At 45.6% G+C, this 21,051-nt stretch overlaps 2 protein-coding genes across 2 annotated transcripts in view; one reads left to right on the plus strand and one right to left on the minus strand.

Moving 5' to 3' along the window:
* The window catches only part of MOSPD2 (motile sperm domain containing 2), a 30,080-nt gene extending 24,245 nt beyond the window's left edge, over window positions 1-5,835 (minus strand). The window contains exon 1 of the mRNA XM_054400366.1: window positions 5,793-5,835. The gene's annotated coding sequence lies outside the window, so the exon portion shown is untranslated. The remainder of the gene's footprint in view (window positions 1-5,792) is intronic.
* A 1,449-nt stretch (window positions 5,836-7,284) lies between these two features.
* FANCB (FA complementation group B) lies at window positions 7,285-20,439 on the plus strand. The gene is made up of 8 exons (XM_054386828.1): window positions 7,285-8,220; window positions 9,090-9,242; window positions 9,692-9,784; window positions 13,929-14,057; window positions 14,887-15,056; window positions 17,051-17,505; window positions 18,278-18,515; window positions 19,989-20,439. The coding sequence occupies exons 1-8, from the start codon at window positions 7,285-7,287 to the stop codon at window positions 20,437-20,439; spliced, it is 2,625 nt and encodes an 874-aa protein (XP_054242803.1).
* Window positions 20,440-21,051: the final 612 nt, after the last annotated feature.

Consider the following 21,051-nt stretch of genomic DNA (forward strand, 5'->3'; position numbering starts at 1 on the left):
TATCTCACAAAGCAGTGATATGGAACTGCTTTGATATTGGAGCCCCTCCAATCATCCAGTTATTGAGAATGTCAGTTCAGAGAACTCCTTTCAGATTTGTCAGATTTCTCATAATTCTATACACATCTGGAAATGTGTTTTCAAACCATGATGTGAAATAACCTGAATTTTAGATCACTCATGGAACACCTGACTGCAGTTACTGGATAATTAGCCATTTCTGGAGTAAAAACAGAATTAGTTGAAAGAGAACCTTTAGGGTTCTCAACAATTTAAACATAGGCAGCACAACGATTAAAAGGCCAAAAAGGAATCAGAATTTGAGGGGCACTCAAATGGAAATCCAGCTGAAGCGTGTCACCTCAGGCACCCTCCAAGCCTAGCCACCTCAGGTACCTGCAAACACATCCTGATGCTTTTCCCACTAGAAAAATTAAGGGCTTGGTACTTCACACTTGTAGAAGAGGCAGTAAGATGCTGAGACACTGTTTGGTCATCCCCTGCTTAGGGAAAAGGGCATCTCTAAGTCCATAACAAGCAGAATTTGATAAAGCCTTTGGAACACACTCTGCTTGCCTCCAAAGTAACAGGAGGAACAGCACTGGCAGCTGCTTCTGATCAGAAAGGCCAAAAATACGTCCCAGAACAGCCCCACAGCCAGTGGGAGAGACAAACCCAGGACACTGCAGGACTTTTCTGTTCAGCTGGTAAGTTGTGCAGGAGCTGAGCAAGCCTCAGAGCCAGAAAAGCCAGAGAAGGAACCTGCTCAGCAAACGTGATCTTTACCACAGCATTCGAATCCAGCTCTAACTTATGTACGAGGGAAGAGGTGACAACAGCAAGGAGAAGTCAAAACCAGCTCTCCTCATGCCCTTAGCCAAAAGCCCTGCAGGAAAAATAGAGTGAGCAGAAAGACTGATCAGGTCTGAGAGTCTTAATTTCATTTACCCTTATTTTAAAAACAGCTACTTCAAGGTACTTTTGTTCCCTCATTTAACACTTGGGGTCAAGGCAAAAGACTTCTTTCTATTGCTTGACTTCCTGTTCTTTTTCTCCTGCCATTTAATATTTGTCTTCAAGCTGACAAATTCACAGTGAAACTACAATGTAATTACTATGCTCTAATGAAAAGACAACAGCCCTGAGAAGAACTCCAGCATCACGGAAAATTGAATGAACACAATTCTGCTGCACCACTGTCAGTGGAAGAACTCATGAAATGATGTGGTGCACAGGTTGTGCCATCCCTTCTCTTCTGTTTCTCAGTACCTGCTGCATTACCAGCAGACCAATGCTGCACTGCTGTGTTTCCTTCTGACACTCATGCTCTGGGAAAAGTAACAAACTTGAGAATATTGAGTAAGAATGTAGAAGAGAGACTCCAGGAACAAAGAACAGGCAGCACAGCTAAGCTCCACACTACTTTCATCTATACAAGTACTGAATTCCCAGGCTGCAAGGAAGAGTTCTCCTGAAGGGAGGAGTCCTATCTAAAGACTAAATGTTACAGAACAAGTCTTGCTCAAAGCCAAGCAGGGATGGCAACCACATACTTCTGAATAGAGAAAATCCCACACTTCACTGTACATGAAACTGGGGAAATGCAATTTAACTGCTGCCTGGAGCTGCTTCATCCAGGAGGACTCAGCTCTGCAATGGTCATAATCACTGCTCTGACCTTGGCTAGAAAAAAAAACTCATTTGATGGGCTGTTGGTGCCCCACATTAAGCTCTGCTCAGGGAAGTACCTTCAGCTGCTGGATTAGGAAACTGGCAAGAAACTGAAAACAATTTCAGAAGATCAGTATCCATTCAGGGATGGGGTGAAGAACATCAAACTATGTCCACCCAACAAGGAGTTACTTCAATGAACTCAATAATCAAATGAAGTATCCTTTCACAAACTGTGATCAGTCTGAACTTGCAGCAAAGCTGAACACTCCCAGTGACCAACAGGACCAGTTCCAAGAGAAAGCTCAATCACTACTATCACACAGCTCTCTCTAAAGGCACAGTGTTTATCCTGCCTGTATGTTTCCTATCTGGTGCTTCCAGCATTTCTCACTGTGAAAGCCAACAACTGGAGAAAACAGATTCTTCAGAGCATAAACACACACAGAGCTATTCAAAACATTATTTAAGAGTTTTCTCTGGCAGCCACATGAATTTTTGTAGAGAATGCTCCCTACATCTAAAATGTCACTTGCAATTAGCCAATTAAAAAAAACCAAGCTTTGCTCCTGACTCACAAAGCATCATGATGTTTAGTGTTTGTAATTGCAGAGGGAAATTTGTCTTGCAAAACCTTTTAATGAAAATTAAGCTTTGCCTAAAGGAGAAAAGCAGAGGATGTGAATGGAGAGAGGCATGGGACGCAGGCAATAAGAAATGGTAAATATGTAAAAGGAAGTGTGGAAAAGGCCTGTCGAATGGGGAAAAAAATCCACCAAAATTTGATGATTTAGAACTTCCAACGGAATATTAAAATAGAAATAAAAGCTAATTTTAGAAATCCTCTGAAGAATACAAATGCACTGAAGACTGTTTGCTAGAACACATTGTTAGTATCAGCCAGTCCTAGAAAAAGAACCTTTTGTTTTCCTTGTTCCTGACACCACACAAATCATTTACATCAGTTCCCACAAAGAGTCCAAACAGACAAAGCAGAAATGAGTCCAAAATAGCCAAGGAGTCTGTGCATCTGCCACACCAGAAAGCATTTGCTAGGCTGCTGCACCAACAGGACCTTTTCAGCATCAGAAAGATGCTTTTAATTGCTAGGGATAAACATTCCTCACCAGAGCTGTAGTTCAAATACAGCCAAAACACTGACTGGAAACACCAGGACCAGAGCTGAGTTCCCAGCAAACACTGCTTTGCAGGTAAAGCTCTCACACAGCCAAGCTTTCCGTCCACAGCTCCTCAATGCCCACATTTGCTGCACAGCCTCAGCGAGGAAGTTCTTGTGCAAGCTTTGGGGAAATGAGCCACCAAGGGTGTGTGACACTGCAGGCTGGAAAGCAACCATTAAAGCCATTCCTTGGTCATACAAATGACACAGCTGTCTGCTTCAGAAAACACATGGCTGGTGCTTTCCAACAGCTCAGCAGAACTTCTCCCATTCCAGCCTGGCAACTGTCAGGACTGCAGCCTGGGATTTGGTTGTAACTTTGATGTGAAACATTCCCACCTGGATTGACTATGGCAGGTCAATATTAGTTTCTGATCCAGTTCTGTATTTTTGTATAGCCTGTTTTACTCTGAACCATTGTGTACTGCCAATAAAAAATTGCAACCAAAAGTCAGGATCCCAGAGCCCTCGTAAGCTTTCATTGAACAAAAGCAAACTTTACTGTATGACCACTGCCAGTGCTTCCTGCATGAGGGGATGGGGTGGGGAGGACAGCAGTCAGTACCTGTGACTCTTTTCATATGGAAGAGCCACTTCATAACACAAACACCAAGGCTCTAGAATTATCAGGAACAGTTTTCCCCAAAGGGAAAATAAAAACAGTGGTAGCTACAACCCCCAGAAACTAAATCACCTGAAAGCTTCACTCAAATGTTAACATTTGCAGCCCACTTGTGAACAGAACTAGGCTCACTCTGTGGAGGCCCACCCCAGATTCTCACAGAAAGCATCAGTTCCTCAGTGTTTTGAAAGCAGGATGAAGCTGCTGGATGGGAAGCAACACAAAAACCTTCACAACACAAAACTCACATGACCCTCCATAGCCCTCCCTACATTTTAAAATACACACAGCAAAGGCTGAATGACCAGAAGAGAACTGAAACCTTGGTGTTTTTACACTTGAAGGGGGCATGACACCATTAATTTGCTGGTGGCATTCCTAAATTCGAGGGAGAGACTTAAGAATGTAAACTCAAAAAAAAAAAAACCCAACACCCTAATCCTATTTTCTTGAAAGGGCTAAGAGCCCTGAACCATGACCCAAAAATGGGCTTACTGAGAACATGTGTACGAAATACTGCAGCTAGGATTACAGCTCACCTTACAGCAGCATCCAATTAGTTTAATGGCTGGAACACACAGCCCAAGAGGGGCCTCATGACACCAGAGAAACCTGTGCACTTCCAAGATTGCAAGGGATGGGCCAATTGCAAAGCTAATACTCCCTTTCAGCAGCAATTGCCAAAGCAGCTCAAGGCTTTCCAAAGTAATTTTTTAATGAGATTCTGAGATAATAGAACACAAGGCACAGTAAATCATCTGTCATAGAGAAATACAGATATTAACTAATAACATTAGCAGACAAGAGAATTTATAATTTAACACTGATCCCTCACTTTCCTCAGCATGAGCTTTAAAGCTGCTGAAGTCATCTTCATTGACACAGAGATACCAAATAATGAAACAAGCTCCCTGTTCCTCAAGGCACTATTCGAGTAATGCTGCCATAAATACAGGTCACTGCTGACCAAGGCAGTGAATCACAGAATGTTAGAAGTTGGAAGGGACCTCCACAGATCATCCACTACAAGCCCCCTGCAAAAGCAGGATCACCAAAAATCTGCACAGGAATGCATCCAGGTGGGTTTGGAAAGTCTCCAGAGGAGGAAACTCTACAACCTCTCTGGGCAGCCTGCTCCAGGAAAGAAGTTTCTCCTCATGTTGAGGTGGAGCCTTCTCTGTTCCAAGTTTGTCTCCATTGTTCCTTGGCTTATTATTGCACACCACCAAAAAGAGCTTGGCCCCCTCCACTTGACACCCACCCCTCAGATGTTGATATACATCGATAGACCCCCTCTCAGCCTTCTCTTTTCCAGACTAAACAGCCCCAGAGCTCTCAGTCTCTCTTCACAGGGGAGATGCTCAAGTTCCCTAAACGAAGTTCCCTTTAGGAAGGTCAACAAAGCAATCATGTGAGACAAAGTTGTACCAAGAGTCAGGATCACATGAGAAGTGCTCCAGCCAGTCACAAGGAAGCCATGGAAGTGTGCAGCCCTTCAGTAAAAAGGGTAACCAGGTAACCTCTATGATTCTGATCAAGAACACCAAAGCGTGTGTGTGTGCGCACAGAGTTGAGACTTATATTAAAGGACATGCAGGTGACTCGTAAACTATTGCCTCTTACTGCATTTGCATTTCAAATAAGAGAGAAACCATGTTTTTAATAGAAAGTCTTCAGTCGTAATAAAATGTACTGCTTGTTGCAATTATTAATATACTGCACTACCATATATTCCTTTACCATAACCAATGCAAATCAATCTTGAAACAAAATGAAATCCTCTAGGTTTACCTTGGTCATTCCCTTTGCCCTAGGCATCCCAAGCACCTCCAGGCCTTCACTGACAAGTTTACAAACATCTGCACTTAAAAATGGAGTTGAATGCAGTGTTTCAATTCAGGCCAACATGCATTTGAAAGGCAAGTTACTTTAAAAAAGCAGCTGAAAAACTGGTTGAGATCAGAATTCTTCTTTCCCTATCCCCCTATATGTCCAGGCAGCACCAAGCACAGCAGTATCCCAGACCCCACACTAGAGCCGACCAAACACAACCACAAGTCAAAATAACCCAGACCTTTGCCCCGACGTCCCTTGTTGCCCAAGACAGCGACCCAGAAGAGAGCACCAAGAGCCAAGAGAGAAAACCTCCTGCTTTGTGCACCATGCCCAGCCCGCAGCTTCAGCCACCTGAGGAAGAGGCAAGAACAGGCACTCACCCTGGGACGCGGGGACACAGAGCCCTCAATACAAACGCTGCACCGGGAAAGCCCCACGCACCGCGCCCGGCCCAGCGCCCCCAGCCCACACGCCCCAGCTCACCTGGCAGGTACTCCGCCTCGAAACGCCGCCTGGTCTCACTTCTCAGCGAAGCCTTGTCCTGTCGCTGCTGAGGGGAAACGAGAAACAGGAAGGACGTGAAAGGAAGGGAAAAGCCAAGGCCCGAGACAGTCCCAGTCCCTCACCTGTTTGGCGCCGCCTGACCCGCAGCCGCAATGCCAGTGCCGGCGGGTGGACGGCAGGGCAGCCCGGCAGGCAGCTAAGCAGGCAGGAGAAGGACGAGCGCTCACCTCGGCCATGGTCCGGTCCGGCCCGGCCGCCAGTGCCAGCAGCAGGGCCCGCGCCAGCAGCAGCTGCGAGTGGGGATGCACGCGGCACGTGACGCGAGCTAGGCCCCGCCCCACGCCGACAGCGCCGCGGCGCCGGCGCAGCCAATGGCTGGGGAACGGCGCCGCTCGGCCCCTCCCGGCATGCTCTCTGCGGCGGGAGGCCGCTCCTCTCTGCTTCCCCCCTGCCCCGCAGATTCCGGAGCACGGCTGGGGGCCGGGTGGCTCCGGCAGCCGGGTAAGATCTTGGCGGTGCTGAGTCTGCGCTCGCTGTTGCTCTCTCATTGCCGGACCGAGTGGGGAGGGCGTTAATCGCTGTCAATGCTTGTCAACGGCATTTGGGGGTGGAAGCCGGGCCGCGGCCCGCTGCCGCCTCAGGCCTTGAGCCACTTTTAGCACCGTGGGACTGTTCGGTGCGACTAGACCCGGCCGAGGGTGTGAGGGGCGTGGGGGCTGCTGCTAGAGCTTCTCAACTGGGCCTCAGGCGGCCGAGGGAGGCAGCCCTGCGGGGGGCGTCACCGTGTAATGAGTGAAAGCTGAGGCAGCCGCGCTTTGCTCTGCGTCCCTGGAGGCTTGTCTGGGGGAGGCGACAGAATAAACTCTTCTTCAGAGAACTTTCTCCTTAAAGAGGCTGTATAAGTTTAACCACGAATGACTGAACGAACCCGGAATTTTTATTAAGCCTACAGATGAGCAGAGGCTCTTAAATGCAAGAATTCAAAGCACCATTGCCTTCCAGTCCACTCAGTATGTTTGTGGAGGTAAGAGCTTCAATGCAATCACACAAACAGTGTCTATGAGTTGGTCTGGTTTCTTTCAGCTTGTATTATATCTTGCAGCAGTTTATCAGCAGCTAATCTATGCCTTGGTAAATAAATGGCTTGAAAGCAACTCTGTGGTGTTTCTGTTACATCCCTCAATACAAAATTGTCTAACTTCATTTTACTCGGTGAGATTAGAGCATATACAGGCCTCATATTCTTGAATAAGCCTATGTCACTGCTTTGCAATGTAGATTTTTTTTTCTTACTCTTAGGGATACATTCCTTCAGCTTGTCCCAAAATTATTAAATTTTTGTTGTTGTTGTTTTCACTTTTGTAGGTGGAAAACATCCAGATAGGTTAAAATTTAAGCAGAGAAGTAATCCTGACAAAAATAGAGATGCACCCAGTTGTGTTGTAGAAGAACATATAAAAGATAAATAAAGATGCTGCTGAGTGAGCAAGAACAGTTCTTGTCCTACAATGGTGAAGTCCTCATATTTCAGCTGTCACACCCAAAACATGTGGAGGGAGTAGCTGATAAAACAGTGGATTTATGTGTCAGGAGAATGACCTTCAACAGAGACACTAAGCTCTTTGTTCAGAAGTCTTCTGGAGCATTCAGTGTGCATGGCAGTCCCTTGAAAATGGAAATAATTTGTTGTAGCTGCACGACAGATTCCAGAACTGGGATTATCCTCCCCTGCATTTTGATGAAAAAGAGAAAAAGGAACAATGTTGTCAAATACCTTTTGCTGTTACTTCACAGCTCCAACCAGTTTGAGCAGTCCTTTCAGTTTAAATTGGATTATGAGCTGAAAGAAGACATCAACCTGTTTGGTGGCCCCTCAGTGCTGTGGAGGCATGCCAGCAAGCTCTTCTACATCTCTGCCAGCACCTGCACAGTCCTCAGTGCTCCTGTTCAGCTTTCTTCTGTCGTGTGGACAGGTGAAATTGAGGAGGAAGGCCCTGTTGTCTTAGGAATAAGAACTGCTTGCCTGACAGAGAGCGAAGCTGAGGCTGAGTTTTCCACTTCAGACAGAGCCATTTGGGGTAGTGAGTTGTTTGGCTATGCAGTCAGAGCACAGAAGATGCTGCCTGGCACATGCTTTATGCCCCATGCTTATGGCAGGGTGGTGTCCTCTGTCTGTGTCTGCAAGAGTGAGACCTTGAGAAAGCAGCTCCGGACATCACTTGTGGCCATCACTCACAAGAATCAGCTGATCTGGTTCCAAGATGGGCTGCCCAGAGGTGTTTGTGAACTTCCTTATGAGGACCCATACTCAGTGAAAGCAGCTGTAACCAGCAGCAGTGATGTGCTATTCATTGTGTCTTTTGCCTCTGGAAATGTCTGTGCTGTGCAGAAGAGAGGCAGCTTGCAGGTATTTGTGGCTTTCATCAGCTCCCTGCAGTATCACTGCTGTAGCTTTGGGTTGTTCAGATTGGCTTTGTGGGAGTTTCTGCATCTGAAGACAGGCATGGTTAGATATGTTTGTCTGTTACTGTTCCTTCTGTAAAAACTACCTCTCTAAAGTATCAGATTGTTTTGCTTTCTTACACCTGAATATAAACCTGGGATTCTATTATTTATTAGCTGCTTGAAACCTTCCCTAGTGGAAGAGCTTGCACAGCTAAGGTAGTTACAAGTGTGCCTACAGGATTTGTGCTCAAGGGAAACTAAACTGGTAAGTTTAAAAGCCTTCTGAGTTTCCCTTCCTAGTAAGAAAAAGTATTGTCTCATGGAAATGACAAGAAGAGGCCTTTTGTTTCCTAAAGTCAGGAAGAGGTAAAGTTAACTTGCAGGGTTTATAGTCCTCTCTCAAGAAGACTTGCAGAACCTCCTCTTTGGTTGGCAGCATTGTTGTGCAAATTTGTCTTTGCCTCCCCAACATATTTAAGAGAGCAATACAACAAAGATATCTCTGAGTGCCACAGGTACCATGTCTTTAGGTACTTTGCAACTGTTATTGGTTGTAAACAAATGTTAGAGAATTCAGCTCTTCATCTCTTTGAGTACACTGAAAAGTTATCTCCTCTGTCCCCTGTACTGTGCAAAGCAATCTTTAGAGGGCAAAGCCTGGTTTTAACCAGAGGTAACTCAGGCTCTGGGTGATGAACTGAGAGTGAGAGCCTGAGATGGCTTCCAGTACTACACTGTACACCCCTGACCAGGCTGCCTCTGTGCAGAAAGCAAGCTTCAGCAGTGCCAGAGCTCAGCCATCTGTATTTGTTTAAACCTCTTCTGCCCTAGGTGGCTTCCAAGTGGCAAGATGTGAAGTGTGTGCTGGTGGATGACTTCATCGGCTCTGGAAGTGAGCAGCTGCTGCTGCTCTTCAGGGATGATTCCAGTGCAGAGGTGTTGAGCACATTCACAATAACAGATCTTGGAGCAGTCAGCTATGCAGTAAGTGCAGCCTGCCTCATCTCAGCTACTCAGTATGTGCTTACTGCAGTGGGAACTCAGCAAAGCCAGAGCTCTGCTGTGAAAGGCCCTCAAGTCTGAATATAGTCATAAATTCTCTGAAGAGATGATCCTGCTTCCTTGATAGCATCAACTTGCTTTTGGGAAAAGAAAGCAGTGCAGCTGAAAATGCCTCACATGTAACAGGTTTGCTACAGTGCTTACTTTTTGGCTAAGAACTGTTCATGAAAGCCACAGAGGTTGTTACTTAGCATAATTGAGTCTTGCCCTGGGGTCCCATCACCCTAATTGCCTGCAGAGGGTTTTTCCTTTAGAAAGCACAAGAATTCTGCTGCCTTTCTGTGTTTGCCCCCATATCCTTATGCTGTGTGATAGCCTGTGCCTTACTTTCAGCCTTTTAATTAATTCACTGGCTTGGTTTGGTTTTGCAGAGTGGTAAAAATTATAAACATAATGTTGCTGCTGCAGAAGGATTGCAGGAGAATGGCTTGCTTACTGTCCAGGCCCTTCAGACAAGACTACAGGTTTGTGCTCAACAGTTTTGCCTCCCTCTTTTCTCCAAAGTACCCTTTTGTGTCATTGCATGATCTGAAACGTGAGGTTTGCTGGAGAAGTGGTTCAAGGAGAACACAAGTCAGTATCCATTGCTGAAGCAGTGGTAGTCTGAGTTCTCTCAGCTGTTCCAAATGAGTTGGGTAATTGCAAGGGTCTAATTTAATTTCAATTAAACCTTTGAGATAATGCCTAGGCCATCCCATCAAAGCATGGTAACAGTCATTTGGCTTATGGATACTTAAATACCAGGTTAATAAAGTCAGAGTGTTTGCTCCTCATGACCAGTTTGGAGTGGTGGCTTATCCTGAAAAAAAGTGTTGTGGTCTGATTCTCTGCCTCTGGCCTTCAGTCAAGTTTGCTTTTACTTATGCCCAAATTAGTGGTTGTTATTTCACCACCTTGTGATGCCTCTTTTCCTGTTACTAGCAGCTAAAATGAAGCTCAAATTGGCTTTCTTTTCATTAGCATCATTTATAAAGCCAGCTGGGGAACTTGCCTGAGCCCCAGTAATCGATGGCAGTGCATTATTGCCTCTCTTGCTGCCTCTCACCCTGACAGTAGACACTCCGCACACTCTCCAGGATGTTCTTTGCAGTATTGTGCCTTGACCTGTACCAAATGGGCAACAATTAATAAAATAAGATTATTTTACTGGAAAACAAAAAAAGGCTTTTGGAACTAGCATAAATCTCAAATTGGATCAGTGATGTGAGGCTGTTCTTAGTTTGCCATGAGTGCTGTTAGTCTGAGGTAGGAGGTAATTATTGCTGTCATTTGAGAGTTACTGAAAACTTGAGTAGGATATTGTGGCAGCTTTAGCTCCAGCCTCTAAAAGCGAAGGAAATTGTCTGGCAGAAGTTTAGTACTGGAATAGAAGGAGGCCTGTGACCTATTAGGAAAAGACTTTTCTAGTTGCAATTCCAGCAGAGCTGTCTAAAGACACAGCTCTTGCAAACCAGAAAAGCTGCTCTTTGGAGAACACTGGACAGTATATTTACTTTTCTTTTCCTTCCTGGAAAGCATGAGAAAGTAGAAGTTGGATTCATTTTGAGGACTTCTTGAGGTCTGTTTCAACCCTGCACTTTTCCATTGTTCCTGTCAGCATTGGAGGCCTGTTGGCTTTCACATGCAGAGATGCAAGCTCCCCTCCAAATGCCTTTCTTTGATCATTCCTTTGGGCAGCCACAGGTTTTATAACTGATTTTTTGCTTCTGCATTTGTACTCTACTTATTACATTACGTTCCTTCTCTACAAAACAGAAATTAGTTTCACTCTTTCTCATTTGCTGCTGCTTCCATTATGATAAATGAAGCCTACCCACCCTGCCCTTGATGGCTCTCTGTTCTTGTAATGCACCAGGTGGCTTCCAGCTGCACAGCTCCGAGATCCATGCTAGGAGCAAATGAATAGTCTGTGTGGAGCTGCTGCTGCTAACAAGCCACTGGCTGAACACAAACAGGGCTCAGGGAGATGGTGGAGTCACCAACTCTGGGTGTGCTTAAAGATTATTTGGTTGTGGTGCATGGGGGTATGGTTTAGGGGTGACCCTTGTAGAGTAGGGTTCATGGTTGGGCTTGGTGATCCTGAGGGTCTTTTCCAACCTGAATGTTTCTGTGATCTCGTGTCAGCTGCTGATGAAGTTTTATGGACACAGGATCCTTCTTCATAAAACCTCTTTCTTTAGTTACTTGAAGATCTTTTGGATCTTTAATATTTATAGCCACTTAGGAGCACAAGCACTGTAGGCAAGTGCATTTTAGTTGTATTTCCTGTGTTTTATTGCTGTAAATCTCTGAAATTGTCACACTGATGCATTAAGAAGTAGGTGCAGATGTTTCTTTTTAGTTTTACTGCTGTTTTCTTGTTGGCATCAGCAGTGCTCTGCGTTCCCCTGAGCAGTGAAGCACTCTCCCTGTGCTCTGCAGTCTGGTGTAGAGCTGAATTTCAAGGATGATGGTGTTGATGCAGGGTTGCATGGATCCTGCTTAGCTTGGGGCTTTCCAAAGGTTATTTATGTAGCATTGGAGTGATGCCTCTTGATATGGATCATCAAAGTTGAGGTCTAGGAATGTGCAATCAAATTGTTTTGACAGCCTCCGTGGGGCCTTGTCTTTCAGGGCAAAATGAAAGGGCAGATGCTGCCCTGTTTCACACCTGATTGGCTAGCCCTCATTTCACTTCTGTGGAGCAGTTTTATGGCCATGTGAGAGCTTGGGCAGTGCTTGTAGGAAGGCTGTGTTTGACTTGTACACAGCAATACACAGAAGTTGTGTTTGCAGGGAGTGAAATTGAAACAAAAAAAGCCCCAGAAAGTCTCAGTCTGTGCATTTTTGAGCTGTTCTGTGTTTATCTTCATACTGTTTTGGGGGCCTGAACCCAGCCTTTCTTCTCTGAAGATTTTTTTTTTTTGTTTAACACTTGTTTTAGTGTGTTCTGAAGAGTTCCTTTGGCAGAGCACTGCAGTTCCATTCAAGCAGCTGACAGATTGTCTCATGGTTCTAGTGAGCTGTGCCTGTAGAAGTGCCAGCAGCCACGAGAACCTTTTTGTGCCCACTGAGCAGTGCTGAGGATTACAGTGCCATCTACTCTTACCTGTGGCTGACTCGTTTCCTTTGCCTTGGGTTGCCTGCTTTGGGGCAGGTGGGTTTCTAGTCCCTACTGGTGATTTTATTGAACTTCTGCACTGATTGTTTTGTTCTTATTCTGCTAATGCTGATTTGGGTAGAAAGTTATTTAAGATATGTTCTGTAACACTGATTTTTGATACTATGCTTAGTGTGAGGTTTATTGTTTCTTCCATCTGTTGCTGTGCCCTTTTTTTTTTTTTTTTTGCTATTTATTCATAAGTAGTTGTAGTCACTTGCAAAGCATAGAACCAGTTACCTGCCACAGGAGCAGCTTCAGCCTCTGGATCTCTGAATTATGCTTCCATCTGGCTTTTTTTTGTCTTTTTCCATTCTAGCCTTGCTTTTCCCAATGTTTTCCACTTTTGTCAGTCATTAATCTTCCTTTTCACTGCCTTTCTTTTGTAAAAGTGTCACCTTCTTGACTCAGTGGTTTTAGCTCTGTGTGGGCATTAGTTTATTTAGGAATGCTGCAACTTTAATTGCTCTAGGTTAGAGCACTTGGCTGGTCTCAGAACTAAGCCTCTGCCTTAATTTGCTTGGCTTTTGACAGTGATTCATCTCTTCTGGTCTTCATGCTGCATTTACTCTCAGATTTTTCTTTTCTGTTTTAAATGGGTCTGGTTTTGTTTCCTTAGTTCACAGTCAAGAGTGAATTCTGCTGATGCTTGCTGTGTGCTCCATATGGCAGAGAGGACACACATGGCATTGCTCCAGAAACAGCTGATGGGGCTGCTACCCAGGCCTGGCTTTGCCGTGTGGGGAAGTTCAGGTCTCTTTCTTGTGTTGCCTTGTGAGGAAAAAGGGCTTGCAAAGGTCAGGCACCAGCAGGCCTCCAGTTGTGAACGTGGCCATTCTGGCTGCTGCTCAGTCTGTGCTTTCCTCTTTGTTTCCTTCTTCTCAATTGTTTATTCACAGTGTTTAATAGATACTCTGATGATCTTGATTAGGAAGACGTTATAGAAACATCTTTATTCCTAGCTCCTGAGCCAAGTTTAGCACAGGCTTATTGCATAAAATATGGTGCTAAGGAGGCATGGTTTGATAGGTGTCACATAAGAGTGCTCTGAATGCTCTTTTTCCTGAGCTTGCCATGGGCAGTGCTGCTTTCTCTGAATGCCCTTTGCCCTTGCAGCATGAGCAGAGGGCAGCACTTTGCTTGCAGGGAGTGCATTTCCCTCAGGCTTGTCAGCTGCTGGTGACTGATCCTGAATGATACTTGTGTTTTGTTTTGTGCTAGATTCTTTTGTCAACTCTTCTGTATATTGACCTGACCAATAATCAATACAAGAAATTGAAACCGATACCTTCCCATGACAGAGAGAAACAGGAGGGATGAAAATGATGGCATGAAAGTGGTAAATGTGTACATAATTTGGTACAGTTTGTGATCCTTACCTAAAAATAGGAAGCTAAGAAGATGTCTTGGTAGCCTCAGTTTGTGTTCTGGTTTGCATAAGCATTAACAACCATCTGCATCTTCCACAGGCTGGCTGTACAGCTGTGCGAGAGCTGCAGTACCACTTAGGACTCAAAAAGAGAGTCATTCTTCAGTCCTGTAAAGCCTTGAATGATCTTGTGGAGGGCAGAACCCATGTTCTACCAACTGCCAAAGAGGTAAAACGCAGAGGAGAGGACAAATCGCTTCTTGGTTCTGCTGAGCCATTTGGAGAGGGGGATTCCCTCACCCACTTGCTAACTTTCACCAGCAAAACTCTGCCATCTGCTTTTTAATTCTGGTTCATTGCCTTAATCTCTCAATGTACATATTGAAGAGTAAATGTCAGTGTCTGCTTGAAATGGATTTGCACAATACCTCCTGACAGCTGAGCTGCATGGAGGAACATCCTCTGAAGAAGAGGTGGTGCCAAAGAGGATGGGGACTGTACAGTCTGAACTGGCACTGTCACCTAGATATTGAATAGCTGTTTGGGATCTAATGCTGCAAAAAAAGGAGCTGTCACAGCTCTGTGTGAGTAAAATTGATGTGACAATGGGGGAAGGGGCAGCTGTGGGCTGAGAAGGTGATGGAGGCTGGGGGAGGTCATCTTGATATGTTGCTCAAAATAAGCCTCCTGACTTACCTGCCATGGAGTTGATATCCCTTCCAGTTTGTGTTGGCCCTCTCAAGTCAGCCAGGGTTAGACAACGACATTTCAATCACTTCATGATTGAATCTTCTTTGGACAGTTAATTGTATGGCAGTTCAGGATTTAGGCACGTTCTGTTTGTAAGGCAAGAAGGTTGTGCTCTTCCTGATTGCTTGTGTTTTAAGGAAACACAACTCTCTCTCTCCAAGCAGCTGCAGAGAATGAACTGCTATGTGTGGATTGCAGCTGATGTGCCTTCAGAGCACCTCCAGCAGTCATTGATGGCAAAACACCACTAATGAAATACAAAAAAATAATACCCCACTGAATTTCTCTAAACCCCATTTTTCTATAAGGAAGGTCTTGCCCCTCTCTGGGATGAGGTAGAAAATCCTCCTTCTCCTCCTCTTGGTCAAGAGACACCAGTGGCACAGCAGGCCCCGGAGCGCCTCGTGGAGAGCTTGTGGCAGCGCGTTGTGGGGGACAGCCTGGTTGTTGGAGTGCAGCTGGCTGAAGCATTTCACCTGTGAGTACAAACTGGCATCTGCTGCCATTGGGTGGGTTTGTAGAAGCTGACTTTGCAGGTTAAGCTCTGCAGTAGCAAAGTGGCTTTCTGAGCTCTGAACTTTGCCTATATGTTTATAAACTGCTTCACGTGTGTCTTGTCATGGTTGCTGCTGCTTTTGTCTCCCTCCCCCTGTGCAAACCACCACACTGAACAGCCACAAAGCACTTGTGCCAGGACAGCCACAGCACTGACAGAGGCTTGCTTACAACACTGTGTTCCTTAACAAAATGATGGCTCCTGCCAGTCTGTGCTGAGGGTACCATATGCCATTGGTATGTGCTGTGGCTGTGAAGTTCCTGATACCTTACTGTTAATGCCTTGAAATTCCTGGTGAGAGATTTGCTTGCAGAAGTGCAGAAGGAAACATTTTCACTTCTCTGATCAGCCTAATGAGTACTCAGCCTTTGAACTGAACTGTGCTGCAATCAAGTAGCTAATCAAACACAATCTTAGCTTAAGCTTCTGTACTGTGTAAATTCTGTGAAGCAGTCAGCTGCACAGTCCTTAAACCATCAACATTGGTTTGTTTCTGTTGTTGTCTTCTTTGGTTTACTATGTCCATTTCAGTTGCTCAGTTGCAGTTGTAAATCTTACTCCTATCATTCCCCCCTTCCAGGGAGGGAGCTCACTTGGAGTGCAGTTTAAAAAACAGAGGATTCCATGAAACAGATTTCCAGTGTGCAGTGTGAGCTTGGATGGAGTCAGAACTTCCCTCTGACCCACATTCCCACAGGCAGTGTGGCTGAGGCTGTTAGGGTGAGCTTAAGATCTGCTGATGCCACTGGGCAATGCCTGCAGTGGCTGCGAGGGAGCTGACCTGTGGTGCCCTTTGGCTGTTCTGCTGGAGCTGAGGGTATGCTGTGGCTCAGCTGCCAGGGTGCTACAACTTTACAAGAAGGTTGACATCCTCTTGACAGCCTCTGTTAGAAGGCTCTGAGGCAAGAGATTGGTTTTGCCTTGCCAGCATTGATTCCTTTGGCTTTAATGATGGTGGCTGTTGAAAAGGAAATACCTGATTGCTGCACAGCTTCAGAAACCCTCCAAAGGATCAGAACCTGTCTTTAGAACCCAGCAGCAGTATTGCCCTCTCCTCCTTTTTTACAGCTGAGAAGATATGTGTGAAGATGAAGCCATTTGGCAGGCTTGGTGGGAGCAGAGCTTCTGGCTGCAGTTCAGTGCTGTGCACAACCACCCCGTGTTGGGGGAAGGGCCTTGCTTGCCCTCCACCCCCCACACTGGCAGTCTGGACTGGTTGGGGTTTTGCTTCCTACTAATGCAAAATGGCAGTGGTGTGTCAGGGTGCATTGAGAGGTGGTGGTGCTTCTTCATCAGGAAAAGAAGGCCTTGATAGGACTGCCAGTGGCAGTGACATCTGGAGACTGAACTGACACTCAGAGGGGATCTGAAGCAGTGCTGTTAGGATTCCATTGGAAGAACCCTGTGCTGGATAATTAACTTCAGACAGTTCAGGCAATTACTGCCTATGCAAGGTGGTTTGACTGGTGTGAGGTGTTTTAAACCTTCTGTTTTGTTCCCTACACTCAGTTTTGTTTGAATAGCTGTCAAACAATACAGAACATCTTTAACAGAGCAGAATTCAATACTTTTAATCAAAAAAGAAATTAAGCTTTAAAAGTAAGTTATAAATATAGGTGAGTATCTCATGGGTTATGGGAACTTCTCAACATTTTGGGGGTGAATTAAACATCCAAAGCCTTTCAGCTGAGATGAGGCATCCAACTCCTGGAAGCTCATAGAAGCTCTCACACTTTATACTGAGCTTGGACAGAACAGTCCTTGGAGGGACTTCTGTTCTCTGCACAGGTTGTGAGTTCCCCTGGAATGCTGTTGGAGTTTGTGGGAGTCTTAAATGTCTGTACATACCTGCAAAGTATCTGTCAGGAGGGAAGATACAAAGCAGAAGTGCAGTCCCCTTGCCTGTGTCCCCACAGGTCCCTGAGTGGTGCCAGTTTATCCTTGGTGCTGGATCAAGACTCCTCCCTGGCTGCTCCTGTTATCAAGTGTCGAAATAAAGTCACCAAGCTGGACAGAGCCTGCTCAGCGCTGCCCCTCTCCCCGTGTCACATTGAGCCTCCTGCCAAAAAGATGAAACTGGATTTGTGTGGCAACAGGAACCTGAAGAAGGAGTTTCCCCAGGGGTGTTCAGGGGCTGGGCTGGCTGCAGGCAGGGCAGTGACTGCTGTCACCAGCCTCTCACCACTACTGGCTTTCCATCGTGTGTGCTGCGCTGTCCTCCTGCATGCCAAGAGAAAGGCACCGCATGGGGACAGCCTGCAGGAGAGCAAAGAGATCTCTGTGTTCTGTGGGAAGATTGCCTTGAGCCTGGAGGATATTTCCAATGGAAAACATTCAGTAAAGCTGCTGAGGGATAATGGATACTGCACAGGTAAATGGATTGGTTTGGGTTCATAAACAGGTGGCTGAGTCTTCTGTTTGCTCTGGCTGAACCCAAGCTAAGCCTTCAAGGTCAAACCACATCTCTCTTAGGACATCCTAGGCCTGCTGGGAAGCAAAAGCTGAGTGAACGTTTTTCAGAATGGCAGAAGTGAGCTGCTGTAAGGTTCTGTGCTAGCACTGCTGGTGAGGTGTGGCTGGAGAGGTTAGTGTTGAAGCTCAGCTCAGGATGCTGAGACTTGCATTCCTTTCTGTACCTAAAATGCTTTCTGTTGATTAGATGCATAGATTATTTTTCTGGCATGGTATTACCTCTTAAATGATAGCACAGCAGTTGCAGCTTTTCCTCATCTACACATCTACTGAGGTAATTTAATTTCCTTTCTTTTCATATTCCTGATTGAAGTGGTTTTGAACTGAGTTTCTGTCTATGTAGCAAAATATCCTCTGAATCATTTCTGTCTTTCTTTAATACTGCATCACTGAAGCCAACTTGTCATCTTACTGTCACAGGAAGCTATTAATAGCCTGCTTTTGGCAAGGTGAGGTGTGTCTTTAGTGACTTCACGCCATAGGTGAGGCTTTGGTAGTCAGCCAGCTATTTTGCTTGGCAGGAGCAGGCATCAGAATTTAGGTGAGGAGAAGATTCCCAGAGGAGGTACAAACTTCCCCTAAAACTGGGAGTGTGACCCAGATCTAAGCACATTCAGTACCTGCAGCATGATAAAAATAGATCAGTGTATGTGTACTGTGCTTCCCTGCAGGTTCCATGGAAGATGTACTTGCTGTCCTTGCAGTGTCTGCCAGGTTCTCCTTTCAGGTGGTGTCTGCTGCCTGCACACTGACTCCAATCGCTTCGTGGTTACTGGGAGACATGGAGTGCACACCACTGAAGGAATGCACAGACAAGCTGTTCTGTCACAAGGCAGGAAATGTCTATGGGACAATTCTCAGCTGGACCCTGAAAAATCCACTGGAAGGAGTTCTGACCTTATTCTGCAGGTAAAATTGCTCCAAAAGTGTAAAGAATGTTCACGTTGCACACACACACTTTATCTTTGGTGCTTCCTGGTGCCACAATCAGCCAAGATCCTAACCAGGATGCTTCAAATATGAGACTATGGTAACCATTAGCAACCACAGAGCTGTGGCAGGACCTGCAGTGCTGAATTTTGTCTAGGCTAGAGCATGGAATTAGAAGTATGTCTGGTCTCCATTACTCTCTGCTTGGTACTGGTTTTTCGGTCCATTTCACTGCAGCAGTTTATATTCATTTTTGGGTTTCCTTAGTATCTTTTTTTTTTTTCAGCATGTTGATTTTTTTAAAAAATTCCATCAGGTGATGTTAAAAAAAAAGAAAAAAGCAACTGCAAAGCCTCCAAACAAACAACAACAAGCCCCAGGCTGCACTAAATTTAAATGCATATCAATTACGCATATTCATGAAGAGGCTCAGTGATTTCCTTTCCTGGTGTAGATTTTTGGCCAGATGTCTGCAAAGTTTGCTGAGCCAGGCTGCACAAGTTACTAATCCTGCCTGAATTTAGGAGCCAGCTGGGTAAAGCTCAGGACACAATGGGAGCTTCTTGGGTAGTGACCAGTGCTGCCTGTCCTGAAGAGTGCAAGCCAAAACAGGAAAGAAAAGGAATGTCTCTTACCAGTGTCTGACTTAGAGTGAGGGTCAGTCCTTCCCTCCTGCTGGGGTTTCCTCTGCTCTGTCAGAGGAAAGGCTGAACTGCTCAAGAAGTCAAACAGTAGAATTTTAAGCCCCAGATCTTTTGATTCCTTTTCAGGAGTTGATCCATTTGCTCCTGCCCCACTGCTGCATTGTCAGCCAGCTGCATGTTTGTGGTGTGTTACATATTCCATAGCTGTTTATCCCCCCCAGCCAGGATATTTCTGTGGGAGGAGTGAGCTGCAGGCCAGACTGTTCCACAGCCTTCCAGAACAAACTACATTTGTTAAAGTAGTGGAGTATGAAGCTGCCTAAATCAAACCAGAAGTGCTTGAAGTACAAATGCCTTATGGATGCTGCTGGGGTACAGGGAGGTTGTTCTTGCCCAGGTGCAAGACGCTGGCCTTGGCCTTGGTGGATTCCATCCAGCTCTAAGCGATTTCTGTTCTACCTCTTCGTTGTAGCCCAGACAGCACAATTCCTTTGTGCTACTACAGGTGGCTTGCTCCATAAGGGAACAAGTGATGCTCCTGTAAACCCTAACCATGCACAGCTGTTTTAGCACAGACTGTGCTGCTGAAGCTCTTTGGATGTCCAGTGGTTCTGCATGCCATGAGAGAGCCCTGGCTTACTCTTGCACAGTGCACATAATACCTGAAACCATCAACACTGCAAGTTTCTCCCTCTTTGATTTGAGGTAGCTTTGATTTATTTTCCACTACAGAATTTTGAAGCTAGAGGGTAGCAATAATAATAATAATAATCACAATAATCCTCATCATTATCTTCTTGTTTTACAGAAATCTGACTGTCTTGTTCCAGTGCCTTCATAGCCTTAGAAGAGTTCTGCCAGCAAGCTGTGATGTAAAACTGCTGAGGTCTGGCAGCAAGGATGCACTTAGTGAGCAGCTAGCACTGGCCCTGGAGAAAGAAATGCTCACCTCAAGAAGCGCTTTCTTCTCAGTGCTCACCTCAGGAAGTTCTTTCTTCTCAAAAGAAAGTAAAGCTGAAAGTACTTCTCCATGGGGGGATGAATCTGATGAGGAAATAAGTGCTGCTGCTGTGGCTTCTTTACTGGAGAGTAAGGAAGGAGTTGAGCAGTTCAGAAAGAAACTGCAGAGTGAGAGGGACAAGAGTGAGCTGAGCATGGCTCAGACCATGACTGCTGCCCTGTACCAGGAGATGACTTGGAAAACAGCAGAAGCTCAGCTCAGCTCAGATATGGTTGTGTGGAGACTGAGCAAGGCCTAGGAACCACTCACTCAGTTCATTTGGAATGAAGTTTTATTAAAATTGGACTATTCAATAACATTTCCATTTCAGTGAGTACTTGTGGTACTTTTTGCTCTAGAGCTCAGTGGATCATCAAGGCTAAGAGCTCTGCAGTGCTGGAAGTAGCTCTCCAGCTGGCTAGCAATGCATGGTGCAATAATGGAGAGTCCTGCAGCTGGCCAGCAATGCATGGTGCAATAATGGAGAGTCCTGCAGCTGGCCAGCAATGCATGGTGCAATAATGGAGAGTCCTGCAGCTGGCCAGCAATGCATGGTGCAATAATGGAGAGCTCTCCACCTGGCTAGTAAGGACATGGCATAATCTTCAGGGGTAGTGATGCAACTGGTGGGTCTGCTGTCTGTGATGGGAAAGACTTTTCTGTGCCAGACTCTAAGGGTCTGCTGGAAATCTGTGGAACTTGTGGGGCAGAACTTGTGGAAAAGAGGAGCAAGTCTGAACAGAGGTTCAGGCTCAGGAATTTAGAGCTGTGTGCTTGCCTCAACTAGCCCCTCAGAAGTAAAAGCAACTGGAGATGTTAAACTTCAGTTTCTTTGGTCTAGCAAGTGCCTTAGGGGAGGTTCAGGTTGGCT

Source organism: Indicator indicator, chromosome 1 (assembly GCF_027791375.1).
Source record: "Indicator indicator isolate 239-I01 chromosome 1, UM_Iind_1.1, whole genome shotgun sequence".
Taxonomy (NCBI): Eukaryota; Metazoa; Chordata; class Aves; order Piciformes; family Indicatoridae; genus Indicator; species Indicator indicator.

What these genes read in the sequence shown, in the direction of transcription:
- FANCB (XM_054386828.1), top strand. Translation starts at nt 7,285, where the DNA reads ATGCTGCTGAGTGAGCAAGAACAGTTCTTGTCCTACAATGGTGAAGTC. An exon ending in TTGGAGCAGTCAGCTATGCA is followed by an intron (nt 9,243 to 9,691) that starts GTAAGTGCAGCC and finishes TTGGTTTTGCAG; the next exon opens with AGTGGTAAAAATTATAAACA. An exon ending in GTTCTGACCTTATTCTGCAG is followed by an intron (nt 18,516 to 19,988) that starts GTAAAATTGCTC and finishes CTTGTTTTACAG; the next exon opens with AAATCTGACTGTCTTGTTCC.